The sequence below is a fragment of the Cyrtonyx montezumae genome, unplaced genomic scaffold (genome assembly GCF_038088225.1).
Source record: "Cyrtonyx montezumae isolate F1298 unplaced genomic scaffold, pur_monq_1.0 scaffold_26, whole genome shotgun sequence".
NCBI classification, from domain to species: domain Eukaryota; kingdom Metazoa; phylum Chordata; class Aves; order Galliformes; family Odontophoridae; genus Cyrtonyx; species Cyrtonyx montezumae.
Window position 1 is genome coordinate 1,627,997 of NW_027072003.1, and position 17,038 is coordinate 1,645,034.

The 17,038-nt window shown below is 48.1% G+C and overlaps 1 protein-coding gene across 1 annotated transcript in view; it reads right to left on the bottom strand.

Annotated features, from left to right (window-relative positions):
- Positions 1 to 1,548: 1,548 nt before the first annotated feature.
- Positions 1,549 to 17,038, bottom strand: part of MLN (motilin) — a 40,776-nt gene continuing 25,286 nt past the window's right edge. Inside the window, exons 2-6 of the mRNA XM_065740341.1 lie at positions 7,507 to 7,546; positions 5,453 to 5,578; positions 3,935 to 4,048; positions 2,444 to 2,552; positions 1,549 to 1,688 (exon numbers count right to left, since the gene is read on the bottom strand). Of these exons, the coding sequence (XP_065596413.1) occupies positions 1,681 to 1,688; positions 2,444 to 2,552; positions 3,935 to 4,048; positions 5,453 to 5,569 (348 nt within the window). The 5' untranslated portion in view covers positions 5,570 to 5,578; positions 7,507 to 7,546 and the 3' untranslated portion in view covers positions 1,549 to 1,680. The remainder of the gene's footprint in view (positions 1,689 to 2,443; positions 2,553 to 3,934; positions 4,049 to 5,452; positions 5,579 to 7,506; positions 7,547 to 17,038) is intronic.

Sequence of the window (17,038 nt, forward strand, 5' to 3'; positions counted from 1 at the left end):
ACCAGGGATGAAGTTGGAAGCAGACCTTACCGCTGCAGTCCAGCAGTGGTTTGTCTGGGTCAAAATGAAGGAGCAAAGGGAGACAGCCCAGTAAGGTCACATTAATGGATATGCTTATAGAAGTCTCTTGTAGCATCATTCTTGTGGGAAATGGTCCAGGAAGCAAATCCCAGAGGCTCGTGTTTACTTTCTTATTTATTGTCACTAGGCAATATTCCTTCCCTCATGCCACAGGTCAGCCAAGAATGCTCTTCAGTGAAAGAGAAGGGCAAATTGGGATGCTGTAGAGAAGGCTTTGACCTGTATGAAGCTTCTGTAGGGCTTCATGAAGCAGTTTGCACTGCAGGAGTAAACTCTTCTTATTTTCCTATGGCAGGGCAAAATTAAGCCTGGGGTAAGGATCTGGGCCTTTCAGAAATAGTAAGTGCTCCTTCAAAGTGAACAGCTTGCTCTCTGATCTTGCTGGACACAGTAAGCATGGTGCAACTCTTCCTGTGCTTTCCCTGCCAGACCTCCCGTGGGTATCAGTCCACTGCAGATTGATTTGCACTGGCTGAGCTCCTAGCCCAGCAAGACATGCAGTTGCTTTCATTTTTAGCCTAATGGAATGTATTATTTTCCACTCGCTCAGACTCTTTTACAGTGATTTCATAGCTCACCCTGCCTCAGCAATAATCCCTGCAAACTTCCAGTTACACTGAGCTGATCCGTCTGTGCAATAGGAGTATGCCTTCAAATCAAATATTAAAACTGGAATCCATTCTGTGCTGGATGTTGCATTATACATTGAGAAATTTCATTTCTCCAAGGAATGGCTTGCAGCAGAGAGCACGCTGAGGAAGTGGAAGTGTCTGTGTTGTTCTAGCACAAACAGCTATTTGAATGAGCCACAGTAAGAACAGAATTTGTGTTAGATCAGAAGGATAAAATTGGATTGAAATTGGATATATTCACGTACATGCCATTGATCTCATCAGTCCTTACTTTACATATGTTAGATTCCCCGCTGCCAATGTAGAGAGGCAGCTCTAAAATAAGCCAAAGGTATGTTAAATGGAGAGCAATATGTTCAAGCAGAATTACGATGTCACATCTAGATTTGTTTGAGAGCCAGCAATCAGGCTGGAGCCCTGTGCTGCTTCACGCTGTGTCTTGCTCATATCATAGCTATGGGTGTTCCTCGTGATGTTGTTCAGATTCTCGTAGCCAGGGTGAGCAAGAGGGGGTTAAGACTACAGGTAGGAAGCACACAGCTGCTTTCTGCTGTGCCCTCCTGTGAGCAGAGCCAGGTGAGGGCTCCCACTGAGCTCCCAGTCCTACACTTCTGGCACCGGCGTGCCTTGGTAGCCCTGTAACTGTGCCTCAGTTTCTCCCCTTGCCAGAAGAGTGGCCTAAAACCTATTAGTTTGCAAAGATTAGGCTCAGGCTCCTCAGCATGCTTTGCGCTTGTCAGAAGGACGATGATTTCTCTGGAACTGGAAACCCTCCTTCTTATCTTTCCCACACTTGCTGCTTGCCATCTGGCTGAAAAAAGGCACAAATCCTTCGTTTAATTATGCTGCGCATTTTATTATCTCACCTCAGATTTTGTTGTTAATCTCTTTTACAGATTTCATGTACATAAGTGGAGTCTTTTAGCTTCAGCAAGCTGCATCGCTTTCTCTTCTGATGCTGCTGATATCAGTCAGCTGAAAGAGAAGAGAGGAAAGAACAAGTGTCCTTAAAATTTGTCATTATGCTTTATATATCATTTCCTCCTCCTCAGCTCCTCACCTAAAGAGCAATGAGGCAAACTGAAATCAGCACAAAGCAGAACAGCTCCCACAGAGATAACAGGACCCTCTTGATGGGACATTTAAGCCCAAATCAGACAAAGGTCCAGAGATAACACTGGTGAGAACACTTCCATCACCCTCCAAGCCTGGAATAGCTGCATCCATCATGCCCCTGGATTTTTCCTTTTGCAGTTCCCATACACTAAGAGCAGATCCCAGGGCTGGATTTGTTAGCACCTGACACCTTTGGCTGCAGCTAAAGCTAAGCCCCTGTGTGGAGGGCAAGGTGTTCATATTTGGCTGCAGGTGTTGAAGTGCCTCACAGGTGCAGGTTTCATTATAAGCTCTGTTGGAAATTGCTCCCTAAAGACTGAGGACTTTTGGGAAGGAGGAGTAAGGAGATAGGAAGCAGTGCTGCTGGAAATTGTTGCAATGCTGCTAACAGTCAGCGTCAGCTCTAGGACACAGGCAGCACTCTAAGAGAGTGTATAACCTTCCCAGAAGAAAAGTGTGTACATGAGAGTGAGTGGGGTATCTGAGGACTCTGTAAAGTGAGCAAACATGACACAAAAGCCCTTCTGAGGAATATAAATATCTCCACTATGATGAGCTGGTGAGAGGAGAGAAAGGCAGAATTCCCAAGGCAGAAATCAACCCCCTGCCAGTACCGTTGGGGGTGTCCTGTAACACCTCTGTGAGCAGTTTCTCCAGGGCACCTTGGTATTTTTCCAGCTGCCTCAGTATGAGCCACATCCCAGCTCTGACAGGAACAGTTAGCTGTGGAGGAAACAAGAACATCAGAAGGAGGAGTGGAGCAGAGCACAGGCAGGCAGGTCAGGGTGCTTCAACCCCACTTTGCTCAAGTCAGTAGAGGGTCTAGGGGCTGGTGTGAGGGGAAACAGATGATCATTATACTGGGAAAAAAACAGTGCTTTGGGGTCAGCCCCATCTACTGCTGATGTAATTGTGTGCTATTTGAAGTGCTGAAGTTTTTGTGTATTGGATCATCTCTAGCCTGACTCAGAAATACAGATAAAGGCACCTACTGGCAACAGAGACTGTAAAGAGGAAAAATCATTCCTACACCTTATAATCCTCCACTATCTCACACCTTGACCCTTCAAAACATCAGCTTTACTGATGCTGGTGAAGCATCCTGCATTAAAAGTGTTGAGGATGAGACATCACCCTGCCTGCAGCCTGACTGCCTCTGAGCCACGGCTCAGATGTACCCAAAGTAAATAGAGTTGTTCCAGTCATGGCTGGAGGCACAGGAAGGTTCATGGCTGCAGGGGTGTTGAGTGCTGGGAAGAGTCAGTTATTTAATGCTTTGAGCTGGAAATCCTTACTGTTTAAATCCTATTATTGATCACTGGTGTGCCACATTTGGGAGAGCAGTTGCACATTGACCTGAGTGTTGGCCAAATTCCATGGCCCTGCTGCCTGTCCTGTGGTTTGGGCTAGACCTATGCACTCCTTTTTTTGGCAGAAGACGGTTGTGCTGACCACTGGACAAAGAGCTCCCTGCATTCAAGTGGAAAAGCACAATTTTCAGACTTAGCTAACCAAGTAAGCATGACTTTGAGGGCTTAGACTGGCACTTAAATCCCTAAAATTGGCAATTTTCTGCTCTGTATACAGCCTTTGGGGGGTGCAGCTGCATGGGCCCCAGTTTATAAGTAAGATCCTGCCAGTGCAGAGGGCTGTGTGGCAGGAGGTGAGCGACAACAGACAGCTGATCCAGAGCTGCCCGAAAGAGTGACAGGTTAAAATCAGACCTGCTGAGCTACAAATTACTGCCTTGCCGTTGGCTGGTGTTCCCCGAATGGTGAAGAAAGACCTCATGTTGTTTCCATCTTCCTGTGCGAAGGTGAAGGCTGGGTGGGTCTGAGGGGTGTCCAAGGCTGCTCAGTGTCTAAGATAATTTATGGCATGGAGGTAAAATCTTTCTCTGATGAAACCTTGCCGGGTTGCCTGGCAGAACTGGCAGGGAGTGGGTGATATTGCTTTACGTGACTGTGAGCTCCATAATATCACCCACTGTCTTCTCATGTGGCACCTCCAAGTGTTTGTGGTCAGGACCCACGAGACATCTCTTGGGCTGTGTGTCCCCACTGCATGTCCTCGTAGGCTCCTTAGAGCCACACGGTTCAACGTACCTGGATAGTCTTCATCCCACCGATATCTTCACCAGATTGCTCAGAGAAGCCTTCCTCTTCCAGCTGCTGCAGAGGTGTCAGGGATTTCTTGTGCCCTTTGTTCCTCTCCTTTTCCTGCAACCCCACAGCAAAGAGCAAACAAGGCAGTGATACACTGCATCACATGAGCACAAAACATGAGGCTTGCCAGCGGTGTGTGCTTTGGAGCAGGGCACAAAACCCGAGGAACTGGAGCTCTCACTGCTGCCTGGAGTCAGTAAAGTCCTCACGGCTTTGGGGACTGTAATGCTGATATGCAGTAAGGGCTGCAATGCTCACTGTAAGACTGGGTTACAGGATTGCAGGCAGTGATCTGTACTGAACATGACACTCCTGGATGACTGCTTTGATCTGTGCAGGACAACTCTGTAAGCAGGAAGGGATTTATTGATCTTACAGAGCTATTCCACTGGCCCAGTCCTGGTTCTCTTCTGTCACAGTGGCACTGAAGTTTAAGGGAAGCCTGCACACCCTCATTGCAAATGGAGTGTTCTGTGCATACGTTACATACTGACAGCCTTTCTTGGAAATCTGTAGGGTCAGTCCTTTCACATTTATGGGGCTAACCTTGGCTTCGGGACCCTCCTTTTCTTCCTAACCCAAACAGAAAAAGCAAAGTTGCTTTGGGATAAGACAAACACAGCAGGACACAAAAAATGCCTCACAGCCTGTGCTCGGTGCCACACTGACTGCTTGCTATGCGCTTGCTTTGGTTTGAACGTGTGCTCAGAGAGCTAAGACTGATTTCACACACGTACCTCTGGACGCCCCTCCATCACCAGCAGACGCATAGCTAAAAGGGTAACGATGTATGAACCATCTGGGGACTGTGCGTGGGTCCGTGTCCTCTCCTTCAAGGAGGCTGAAGGATGCCTGTGCTTCCCACAAGAAGAAATCACTATCCAGTGAGCAAATAGGTATTGGAAAAAAAGATTTCACCCCTGTATCAATGGATTGCATTGTGCGGGGGAAGCTCCCTTTGGCTGTGTTTAAGGAGAAGATGCAGTCTCTGAGGCTGCCTGCCTGACACCTTTCAACAGTATTGGTTTCACATCAAAAGAAAAACATTCTCTCTGCACATCCCAGAGGTGACAACCATCTGGAGGATGGTTAATTATTTGTTACAACAAAAAGACCCATCAGTGTGGTGATGGGAGGCTGCAGCTCCCTTACAGAAATTACAACCAGTAGCACAGAAGAAAGAAAAAGGAGACCCGCTGCCAGCAGAGGATATCCTACATAGGTTTTTTTATTTCTTAGGATCTTCCTTTCTAGTCTCACAGCTCACAAATTGTCTCTGCCATCTCCCATAGCCCTCAGCTTTGGAACGAGCGAGGGACTGCCGAAGTCACATCTCCTGTTCTGACAGAAGGGGCGGGTGATGGGAATGACAGTGGCAAGGTGTGCATTGCCAGTGCTCGGGAGGAAGAAACCTCTGTGTCATTGTGCAGCTGCTGCCGTGTGTGTCTCACAGGTTACCTGCATTTTCTGGAAGTCGCTCTGGGTGAAGAAGGGCACAAAGCCTTCAGCCTGTTCAGCCAGCACTGACATCACGTACACCAGGAGCAAACCGGCCACTGCCTTCTTCGAAACCATTGCAAGAGTCTGAACAACACAGGAAGGAGGATGCCAGGGTAATAAGAGAGAGGGCCATTTAATGAGAAATCCCTTTGGCTTTTCATCAGTTGCAATCTAATTTAGCCACCAGCTAACTAAAGGGATATTTACTCTTCCAGATGCTCCTAAGCTGAGAATAGAACCATCTTGACTGACAATTCTATCTCAAACCGTTTCTTGTAAGCAGATTTGTTCTTGAGCAATATCTCCAGAGACTGAAAGCCCAGCCCTTCAGTACTGTTAAAGACTCCTCTGTTCTGCAAGCTTTAGCCCTCCAGCTGTAGTGGTTTAAGACCGGCATACATCCAGAGCAAAACACTCCCGTCAATCCCTCTGACAGCAAGGGAGAGAGTGATGCTGCAGGAGAGAAAGAACGTACTACAGCTGCTTTGTTAAACTCTGTTTTCATATTTCTCACCCCTAAAAATCTGCATTGATGGGCTCAATCTTTTAATAAGCTTCATTGGGTCCAAGAGAGCTGGGAAGGGCATTTGCCAGTCTTGCTCCATAAAAGACAAGTATGAAGGGCTTTAAAAGCTACCTTCTGAAGTGATTTAACAGTGACTTCACATGGGAAGAGAACTTATATAAACATTAAATGCTCTCTTTAAATATTAAAATATTCTCTCTGGATGCGTTTAATGAAGACCGGTCCCGCAGCTTAACCACTCTACCTGATTGGAACCTGATCCTTAATTAGTTTCAAAAACCTCTCTGTTTGGACACCATTAAAAAGACATCGTTAGGTCAAATTTGACCCCTAAATTAGATTTCACATAAATATCAGCTAGCATTGAACTGAAGGCCGTGGAAGTTAATCAGCATTCCCCTCTGCAGCACTTGCCAGTCCCATCCATCGCCACGTGCCAGGCCAGGGGGGCTGATGGTGAGTGAATTTGGGTGTAGCACCCAGACAAGGGCAGCCCCTCCCTGCCCGCCCGCACCACGCCATCCAAGCTGTCAAACCAAGAGTTGCTGGAGTGATCAGAAGGGGATTTTCACAGGCTCTCCCCCTTGTAATACATCGTGTTGATATGCATATGTGCTGATAACACGGTGTTATCTCAGTGTCATCAATCTTTTGTGTGGTTTCATTTATTCTAAGATTGCAATAAAATACTGCCATATACAGAGATAAACTCAGTCACCTCCTTCATCTCTTATTGACTAGCCCTCTGCGAATTGATTCTCTCTCTCTTCCCCGAGAGAAACACCCCCGCACATTACTCTAGTCAAAAAAATATCTTTTATGCATGTCCCTTCCTTAGTTTGTAAGCAGGACATGTCTCCCAGTCCTGAGATCACCAGCTCAGAGCCTCTCCAGGCGGATACATACCTTGCTGTTTGTGAATTTGCTTCATGGCTACAAAGAGAAAGCACAAAGCAGGAGGATCCCAAGTTCAGAATCAGCACAACAAAGCGCTGCGGTCACACGAGGCTGGGTGAAGCAGTGCCCAGCTCTCCTGATGGCTGCATAACTTGGGGTGAAATGCCAATTTGGGGGCAGGCGGGTGAACATCCACCTGGCTCTGGTGTGAGAACAGTGACAAGATGGAGCTGAGCTGATGCACTGTCTTCCAAACAATCAAACTGTTACTGTCAGTAGGAACTCTGTGACTTAAGTTGTGACTGTTCAAAGCAGCTTCCCAAGTGCAGAGGGCACCCGGGGCTCACTGTGCCCAACGGGTGCTCAAGGTGAGCAGGAATTGATGGAATCAATGCTCTCAACATGGGAGAAGAGCAGAAAGCACCTTTCCCCTTGCTTAAACATTTATTTTGTTTCCTCCTCCTTGTCAGAGCTCTCTCACATTCAGCAGCAGCAGCTGAAGCCAACACACCACACCAGCACCTATCTGAGCACACACAGCTCACCCACTGAGCTGGCAAAGGGAAGCACAAACCATTCACACACCCACCTGGAGAGCACTGCCCGGGATGCTGCAGGTCAGACCTCTTGTTCCTTGTCACACCTGGCTGCTCCTGCTGGGTCCCGTCCTTATATATATGCACACAGTCACATACCTGCACAGGTGCCCACACTCCCGAGCACCACAAAGCAGCTACCTGGCGTGCATGGAAACGGGCACACCAGATGGGCAGCACCTTTATCTGCATCGCATTTTTAAGAGATTCTTGTTTCCTGGGTGATCCCCATCCCTGCCTCCCCAGGCAGCTGTCTTTTGATGGCAGCTGTTCTCTGTGTGCCCCACAGCTGCAAAGGGCCTTGAAAGCAGATCATGCTCTGCCTCAGTTTCCCCATCTATAAGGTGGAGAGCTACCCCTCTCCTAGCTTGTCTATTTAGACCGTGAGCCCTTCAGGATAAAGCTTTTTTGATGTGAGTATGTCAGCAGTCAAATTATGTCACTCTTAATTGTCTTAGTAATGTTAACAAATCACAATAATAACATAGCCACTAAAATCAGCACGAGGCAGAATGATGTTTGACCCACTGGCATTGTGAAAGCATTGACTTAGGACGATGAGTACCCTGTCAGGATCTAAATATTAACAAAATAAAGAAAGCTATCCATGCTAAAGCCATAATCAAAAGCTTTATAAAGTGAGTGTACCAATAGGGAGGTGCCAAGGCAGTGTGAGGGATTGATTTGTCCATTCTGAGTCCTCCTGGGGCCCATTCCCTTAATAACAGCATCTCACAATCCCAAACACACCAACACCCCTCAGTGTCAAAACTGTGCTCCAACATCTCTCTCCAGATTGATGAGGTGCAGAGATTTGTCTGAGATCTCATAGGATCACCTTTGGTCCCACAATACCATCAGACAGACGCTGGTGCCGGGGGATCTGGGAGCCAACAGCCTCAAGTGGGTGAGATGCAAGAGGAAAAAATGAGCTGGGGAAGCAATGAAAGCCTCCTGCATCAAGCAGCAACACGGGCCGTGGTGGCAGGGGAGCACGGCGGAGCTCTGCCCGCATGGCTGAACACTGAGCAACGTGTGCTGCCGACGAGAGGAAAAGAGCTACGGCCCACACCTGTGAGATGTCTTTTCTCACCCATCTCCATCACAGCAGGTCGATACGATGTGTACACACCACACCACACGCCAGCCCTCACAATGGGCATGCTGCTCCCACTACAATCAATACTGCTCAGTTTGGGCCAAATTCTTCCCTAAAAGACGTGGCAGTCGCTAAGATCCCCGTGCATTTATTGCAGCTTATTGCTGGGCAGCAACGCCGGCCTGGAGATAAAACTTCTGCGTGGGTCAGCATAGTTTTCCTCCCTGGGACCATGGGTATGTGTGCTGATGAAAAGGGGATGACCAGTAGTTGTTGGCTGGGTTTGTTTTTTACCCACCTTTGCTACAGATTTTGTGCAAAGCCCATTGGACACCGATCCTTGTTTTAATTGACTTTTTCAGTGTCTTTTTTTATAGTTATGATGGATGCAGCTGACGAGTCAGCAGATGGTGTTGGGAAGTGACAAATTACCAAGAAAGGTCACTTCTGCAAAGCACTAAACTTTCCCATGTCTTTTCCCCTTTTACCTCAAAAATGTGGCTGGCTGGCAGCTTTCCCATCCATCTGTGATGAAGCTTTCTGCATCAGAGAGAGCAACCTTTAAAATAAAAAGGAAGAATGAGAATTAATCATATCTGTATTAGCTGGGTGCTGCCGGCCAGGTTTGCTTCTTCATTATCCAAGTGTGCTCTAAAGGGAAAGGAAACAGAGCTGAAAATAAGGGCCCTGACTCCCACCCTCCACCTTTTCCCTTTACATTCACCTATAAGGGCAACTTGGCATGCCCCATTGCTGACACAGGATGAGGATAGGTAAAAATAAAAGTCACAGCTGTATGTCTGACCCCCAGCATCGTAATGGGAGAAGTCTGTCCTGCTGTGGTCCCATTAACAACCTGCAGTCTTTAGGCTCCCTGGAGCTCTCCTGGTTTTATGAAGTAGAATTGCAGCAGAAGTTAGAAGCTCCACAGAAAACCGATGTGCAAAATGGAGTTGCTCGCAGTTCTGTGAATTTAAGTGTTTGCCATAATTGGGAGTAATTTTAACAGGAACCTGGCAGTGGCAGCCAAGCCTGTTAAGCCATGTATCAGTGGCAATGTCAAGGAATCAGGGGAAAGTGAGTTCCCTGTGCCAGCAACACCGAGCATTTGTCTCCATGTCCTGCACTTTTCCCTCCAAGTCACAGTGTGCTTGGGGTTTTTTTGGCAGTGAGGCTGCATGAAAAGCAGCAGTAGGAGCCAGCATTGAGCTCCAGCCCCAGGCAACCACAGCAGGCACGGAGCAGGCAGAGTGCGAGCAGCCGAAATCTCCTGTTCTGCTCTGCCCCGTGCCTGGGCAGGGATTTTGGTGCCCCCCAATGAAGGCTGTAATTCTGGGACATCAGAGCCATAGCAATAGCCTTGATAACAGCTGTGGGGCAGACTGCCCTCTGTTCCCCCATATCCTAAAACCTCAGTGCATGGGGCTGGCACGTCAGTGAAGGGATGACTTGCCTTCGTGCTTGGCAGAGCTGGTTTACTCTCACAGTTCCACCAGACCCACAGCATCCATCAGGCTTACATGGCTTTGCCTCCCCCAGTCCCTAATTCACCTTCCCGGTGCCTATGGGAGTGCTGATCTCTCCCCACTCCCATCAGATTATTTTTGCATGGGTCAAAAACCTGGCGCATGTGATGCTGAATGTGACATCTGCAGCCACAACTGATGTCGATGTGGGTAAGGAACTCATTCCAGGCTCCCTGCTTTGGAAGTAGGAGCAGAAAGCTCTTTCTCACAGCCCAGGCAACATCTTCCAGCTGCTGTCTCTGCATGGACACATTACAGATTTAGTAGGCGCTGCCGTCTGTGACTGCTGAACTCTCCTAATGAATAAAGCACCAGTGACAAATTTTAATGCAGTTTTCAAAATATGAATGCTGGATAAATATTTGAAGAATCACAGGCTTAAAACACATGTTAATTTGTGGTATAAATATTTTAAGCATGCAAACATCCCCCTCCCGTCCCCACTCTTGCTTCTTGTCCACTTCCATTTCTCCTCCATAGCGTAATTCATGGTAATGCATGGCCATGCAGGGAGAGAATCAATAGCAAGGATTTAACTCCTGCTGATGCCCCAAAACAGTTTGTCCTCCTGGTTCTAGCAGCTAATAATGATCTCTTCAATTAATGCAGAATTAGTCTCGTGTTGTTCCTCTCTCCTCTCACTCTACTGCCTGGTTCCTATGGCCAGAGGTCCCTTGTGCTGAGGGCAGGGATCTGTCAGGTATAGGATGTGGAGGAGGAGGCTCTGAATGCTTGGCAGAGGATGAGGAGCATCCCACCACCACCTTCCAGAGGTGACAAACTCATGTACCTGCAAGCACAGAGCTCTGAAGCTCCTCCACACCGTCATCTCCAGATGGAGCAGCACCACATCTGAATGTAGATGGCTTCAGTTACATCCCAGCACCTTGCATGCAAAGCACCTCGAGGGCCTTCATCCACCCTAGAGCCCAACACATCTGTGCTGCAAAGCCTCTCTGCAAACCCAGCCTGAGTTGACCAGGAATGGACATCCATCTCTGCAAACCAAACCTGAGTTCAGCTGGAGTGGTCATCCCAAAAGCAGGAGCACTGGAAGCTCTGCCTGCTGCCTCTGCTTCTCCAGGACTGCAAAAGTTATAAAATGGAATGCTTCTGGACACAGCTTGGATGGGTTTCACTTCTCCACTAGAGGTAGAGGAGAATCAGGGGCCAAAGTACCCCCCATTTCCTAATCATTACATTCCATTTAAGAAAAAATAAAGCACACCCAGATTTCTATGCTTATAAAATATTAGAGTCTCTCAAACAGGGGATATAAGATAAGGGAAAAAATGAATCCCTCTTTTGTTTTTCTTCATTTTTGGTCATTCCTTTGCCGTTCTCTCCTCAGAGACAAAAAGCCTGGAACGAATGAAGAGAGAAAAGAGAGGAGGTGAGAAAACAAGATGGGATGCAGCTCATCTGTTTCCATTTTGGTTTCCAAATCCAAACCACCAGTTTTGCACTTGAAGGCTCAGGAATATTTTTAGGAACATTGGAAGATGCAGCTTCATGCGCAGTGAGGGCTGAGCCTGGCTCTTCCCTTGGCTGTCACTGCAGTCCCCTTGCACGGAGCAGCCCCATCCTGGGTTCATCCAACACCCCTGGGCTGAGGTTCTGGTGGAAGGGAAACATTCAGCATTTCAGGAAAGGAGTTTCCCACCCCAATCCTGGGGAATATTTATTAGATTTGATGAAAGAGCAATTTAGCCTTTACACACACCGGGCACCCGCTGACCTTTTATTTTCATGTTACCTCTTTGTACCTGCCCCTACCGTTCTGCATCAAATAACAATATATCAGGTTAAGCATAGCAAGACGAAAAGCTAAGGCACAGGGAAGTGTATTAAATCGCTGCTTTGCAGGGCTGCCTGCACCGCCAGATCAGCTGGGGGATGATGTACGACATTCTTGCTCACACAGGATGCAGAATGCAGCCCTGTGATCCCCTTTGCAGGCAAAGTTTGCAGGTACACCCTGTCATCCTGCAGAAGGCAGCAGTGGTTTTGCTGAGGAGGGAAGGGGAGTAGAAGCCGAGGTAATAGCATTCAGGATCCAACCTCCAGCATTTGCAGTTGTTGGCCATGGAGATTATCCGTCCACGGGAGAACTGTAGCATGAAAAGACCTTGCTGCTCTCAGTGCTGCCAGCTCCCATGAGATTTCCTGATACGGTGGACTGGATTATGCTGGATGGCCAGGATTTATCACTGCTTTCAATGGAGAGTCACCCTTTTCATTCCAGAAACCCTTGGCCGTTAATAGTGGTTTATCTGCAACAGGGGAGAAGAGTTTGCTGCTGCTTTATCTCCTTTCAGACGTTCACGACAGCAATTCATTCTGCAAGGCAGCAAGGAAACAGGGTCAGATGTCTTCAGGGTGAAAAAGGCTGCACATGGCAAGATAATGCGCACACTGAGCACACTTGGAGAAACCCAGAGCCCAGCAAAACATTGCAGGACATGGGAACACCCCCTGCAGAAGTCAGACAGAAGTAGAACGATCTGCAGAGACAGGTGGGACAGGGCAGGCAGGTGATGGCTCCAGCACAGGACTCAGATTTGACAAACCTCCTGCTTAACCTGAGCATGTTTTGCTTAGGTGATGAATAGCAACCTCAGTGAAAGCCTCTCAACCACAAAAGCTTTAGAGAGCTGAACAGTAAAGATTGAGAATTAAGGAGAATAAATATTAATGAAAGGAGTGGGAAATTAATCTTTTTTTTTTTTTTCAGGTGATCTTGCCATTACTTTACTCAGCTGTGTGGGGCTGCTGCATTCACCTCCTCTCTTGAGCACACGTCCTGGGTCCTGGTGAGAGCACAGGGATGTGCCACAGCACGAGATCACAGATTGCATGTGGGAAGGAAAAAGGCAATAAATGGGAAGGGAACAAGGAACTGTAAAAGAAAAGAGTCACTTTACCAACACAGGATTCAGCCTGCAACGGGAATTGGTGCAAACCCTCTGCGGGTTTTGGTGGCTGGAGGCCAAGCACAGCTCCGGGCTTAGCTTGGCCAGGCACAGCCCAGGGCCAGCACCGTTATGTAAAGGGATGGGGAGAGCTGGGCTGGGCTGGATGGAAGCAACGAATCCAATTATGGGATGAAGGGCAAAGGGAGGGAAGGGACACATTTGGACTGGAGCAAATCTCTGTAAGGCTTTAAAGCACAGACAGCAAGAGGAAGATAATGAATTCCAGTGCAGGGTGCCCAGCCTCAGCTGCAGCCACGAGAAGTAAGAACCCCAGAGTGGGACAGCAGGGAATAGGGCTCTCCTGATGGCCAAGACAGCGACGTACGGGCATCTCCCCAGAAGACCCAAAATGCCTTTGCTGGAAGCTGGAGCACACACCTGGCTGCCCTTGGTCCCATAGAACTGATGGAGCGCAGCGGTGATTCCACCGGGCACCAGGGACAGCTCCTCCAAACGCAGAAAGTAAACCATCCACCCGCGTTTCCCTTATGCTTTTCCCCAAAAGATCACAACCCATCTGGCCCTCTCACAGCGTGCTCCAAGTTTCTGCAGAGAGAACCAAGGGCTGTACACTGGAAATATAAAAATAAAAAAAAAAATGACCCAGTTATGACAAAACGAAACAGCATGTATAAAGCATCGCTGCAGAGGGCTGCAAACATCCACAATAAGGCCCCGAGGAATAACAGAGTTCATCTTCAAATGGGATTTACAAATTAAAAAATAAAAGATTATTCCTGTTTGCCTAAACCGCATTTTCTGACTGCTCAGCCCTTCTCAAAGCTGTGGCAAAGTGCTACAGAACAAAGGTGGTGGAGCTGCACTCCTGCATCCCTTCGGTGCTAAATGGAAAGCCTTCCTTTTGCCTCTCAGACATTGCAGTTCAGTGTCTGCCCCTGGAAGAGCCTGGAGATCAAAGCCCCAGGTTTCCCTGCAACTCCTCTCTAACTCCTGCTTGTGTTGAAGAGCCCACAAAACAGAACAAAACCAAGCAAGGATTGTGTTTTTATTTATTTGTTTATTTATTACTTTGGAAGGCAAAGATCTCACAGCAGCAGGCAGCATCTTCTCACTTGTGCTGCCCATCACCCTCATCGGTTTGTGGCTTGCTCCCTGGCACAGCTGCTGACATACAGAACCGTGGTGCTGCTGCTTTGGCTTGCTGTGCTGTGCTGGCTGCCTGTCCTTGTGCTGCAGGGCCAGTGAGACTGTCTTGCAAACCTGCCCACTCTGCTACAGCCCTCGTTTAGCACATAGTTAAAGGTGTTGACAGCACCATGCTGAGTAGTGCAGGTTTGCAATTGAACCAGGATTGCTCAGTTCCTTGGCAGGGGGATGACAGGTCCCAAGGAATTCCCACCTCTCCCAGGAAATCCTATGGTTCTTGTAGGGACGTTACCTGGATCAGCAGCAAGAGGAAAAGCAGGGGAGGTGATGGGGTTCTAATCACTTGCCAGCACTGTGCACATGAGATGTGGGTGGCTGTGGTGGAGCTCTCCCTGCTTCCCAGCCATTTTCTGGCTCTGGTGCATCCATCCTGTGCGTGGCTGTGATGGTGAGAGCCTGGAGGGAACCTGCATGGAGCCCTGCAGATAGGTTCCTTCTGCACAGAGCTCCTGGTGTAGAGAGCAATGCAGGAGACAGACTTCTGTGTATTCTAATTTTTGACGAAAGAAGTGAGGACATGACACAGAGCCTCTCTGCACCACTAGGTCCTTGTCCTGGACAGATGCAGCTATGCCAGCCTGCAGGAGCAGCGAGCAGCCACTGCTGAGTTAACCCATGCTGGGCAAGGAGTGGCTGACCAAACCAAATTGCAAATGCATTTCTGTCCTCTTTCTCTCCGCCACACATTTAAATCTGTTTGATCTCCTGGAACGGGTTGATCTCCAAGTTTGTGTGCACACATCCTACTTTGGACGGGGCAGCTGGCAGCACCTCACCCATCACATCCTGTCAGCTCCACTCAGCCTCACCTCCACCAGGAGCTGCTGGGAACGAATCCAATTACAGGATAAAGGGTTTTCTTCCCCTCCATATGGTCTCCATAACGCTCCGGCTTTATCTCGCTTTAACCCCTTTCCTGGTAAGGGAGCTCACAGCCTGGCGTAAGCAGCTCAGTGCAGTGGCCACACGTGGCTGCTATGTGATACGGGGATGTGAGGTCTTCCAGGGGCAACTGCCCACGAGGAGAAAGGAGCCCCTCCAGAGGAGCGATGCAGGGCCGTGCACCATCCAAAACCATCCAAAACACAGAAGAAAACGCAGCATCATTTTGCACTCCGAGTTTGTACCTGGTGCTCGTGGGCAAGGTTTAAGGTCCTGTACATTAGTCCATCGATGGAATTTAAGCCCAGATGCTTGCCTCAGAGCTGACTTCTATTGCTTTCCCATTCCCCTCTTCCGAGCTCTGCAGCTCATTCCAAGTTTCCCTGGGCAAATTGCCTCTTTGCTTTTGCCCAAGCAGCAGCAAGCAGCGTGCTGCCTTGCACAAGGACAGGGACAGCAGAAGGCTCCCAGCCACCCCCTCCCATGGCTGTGTTGCTGAAGCCCGATGAACCAACCGTATCAGCCTGGTTATTTGATTATAATTATCATTTCTTGTTTTACACAGGACATGAAAGTCTAGAGAAGCTCAGGGCTCCTTCACGCAATGTGCTGACAAACAATGAATAAGAGAATTTCATCTCAAAGAGCTTAGCAAAGCAGAAAATCCTGCAAGAGGGAAGAAAACCCTCCCCTTTCTTAAGGACAAACACAAAGAAACAAGCCTCTCCTCCTGCATTAAACAGGGCCTGAATTTTGCTATTGCTTTCTTTGTCATAGAGTTGGCACAGAAAGCAATTGAGAGATCTCTGGGAGACAGCCCGCAAAGTTTCCCTGCTAAGAGACACCAAATTAAAACCATCACTTTCCATTTCTGTGACAGGGACACTGAAGGAAGTGAGGTTGCATTCAGGACACGTCCTGGAGGAACCAGCTAACCTCCCTGGTGTCATTTTCTTCTGCAGAGTTGATTCGAGGCCTTCGGCACTGCTCCGGCGGCCGCTGACCTGCAGAGAGCTCTAAATCCACATCGACACCAGCCTTGGGGGATCAGCTGAAACACCAACCTCAGCTTGCAAAGGAGAAAGGTGGGTCCTTGAAGACAGCTGAGAAGGGACAGACACACTCAGACCCTTCAGCAAGGCACGGATGGCTTGGGCTTACTTGCTTCGTGTTTAGGTCCACAAAGTGGGAGAAGCCCAGGTCTAGTCCAAGTGAAAATCCTCTCTGTCCCATTGTTGGCAATCCTGCATGTGAAGGGTTGCTGTGTGCCAGGCATGAAGCCAGAGTTGTACCACGTATTAGCTGGAACGTGGAGAGGAGAGGGTTTGCCCTGGTCAAAGGAAAAGTTCTGTGCAAAAAATTATGAAATCAATAAATGATGATGATGATGGTGATTATATCAATAACAATCCTACTGATCCTCTCCCACAACATCAGTGCACAATCCAAAATAGACTTTCATTTTATCTCCTCCTCCCTCAAATCCACTTTCTTTGTACAACTATATTACCCTTTAGAAGAATATGAGGCACTATAAAATGTGGCAGAAAGTCTCACAAAGAAACATTGGGAGGTGAAAACTAACTCTCCCGTGAGATAACCGTGCTTTTATATCAAGCTTTGGAGAAAAAAAAGCAGATTTTTCATATGCTGCTGGCACAGACAGTGAAGTCTTTTGAAGAAGGACAGTCAGTGATATTTTCTATCTGAAGAGTTGCCTTCTGTCGTGGAAGTTGGGAGTGGCACTCTGGAAATGAGGTACACATCTGCATGTGCTTTTTTATATGCAAAAACATGCTCAACTTTTGCACATCCAGAATCCTGACTGTAGTCAGGAAAGGCATGAAATATATAGGTGAAAGCCTTGAGAAGTAGA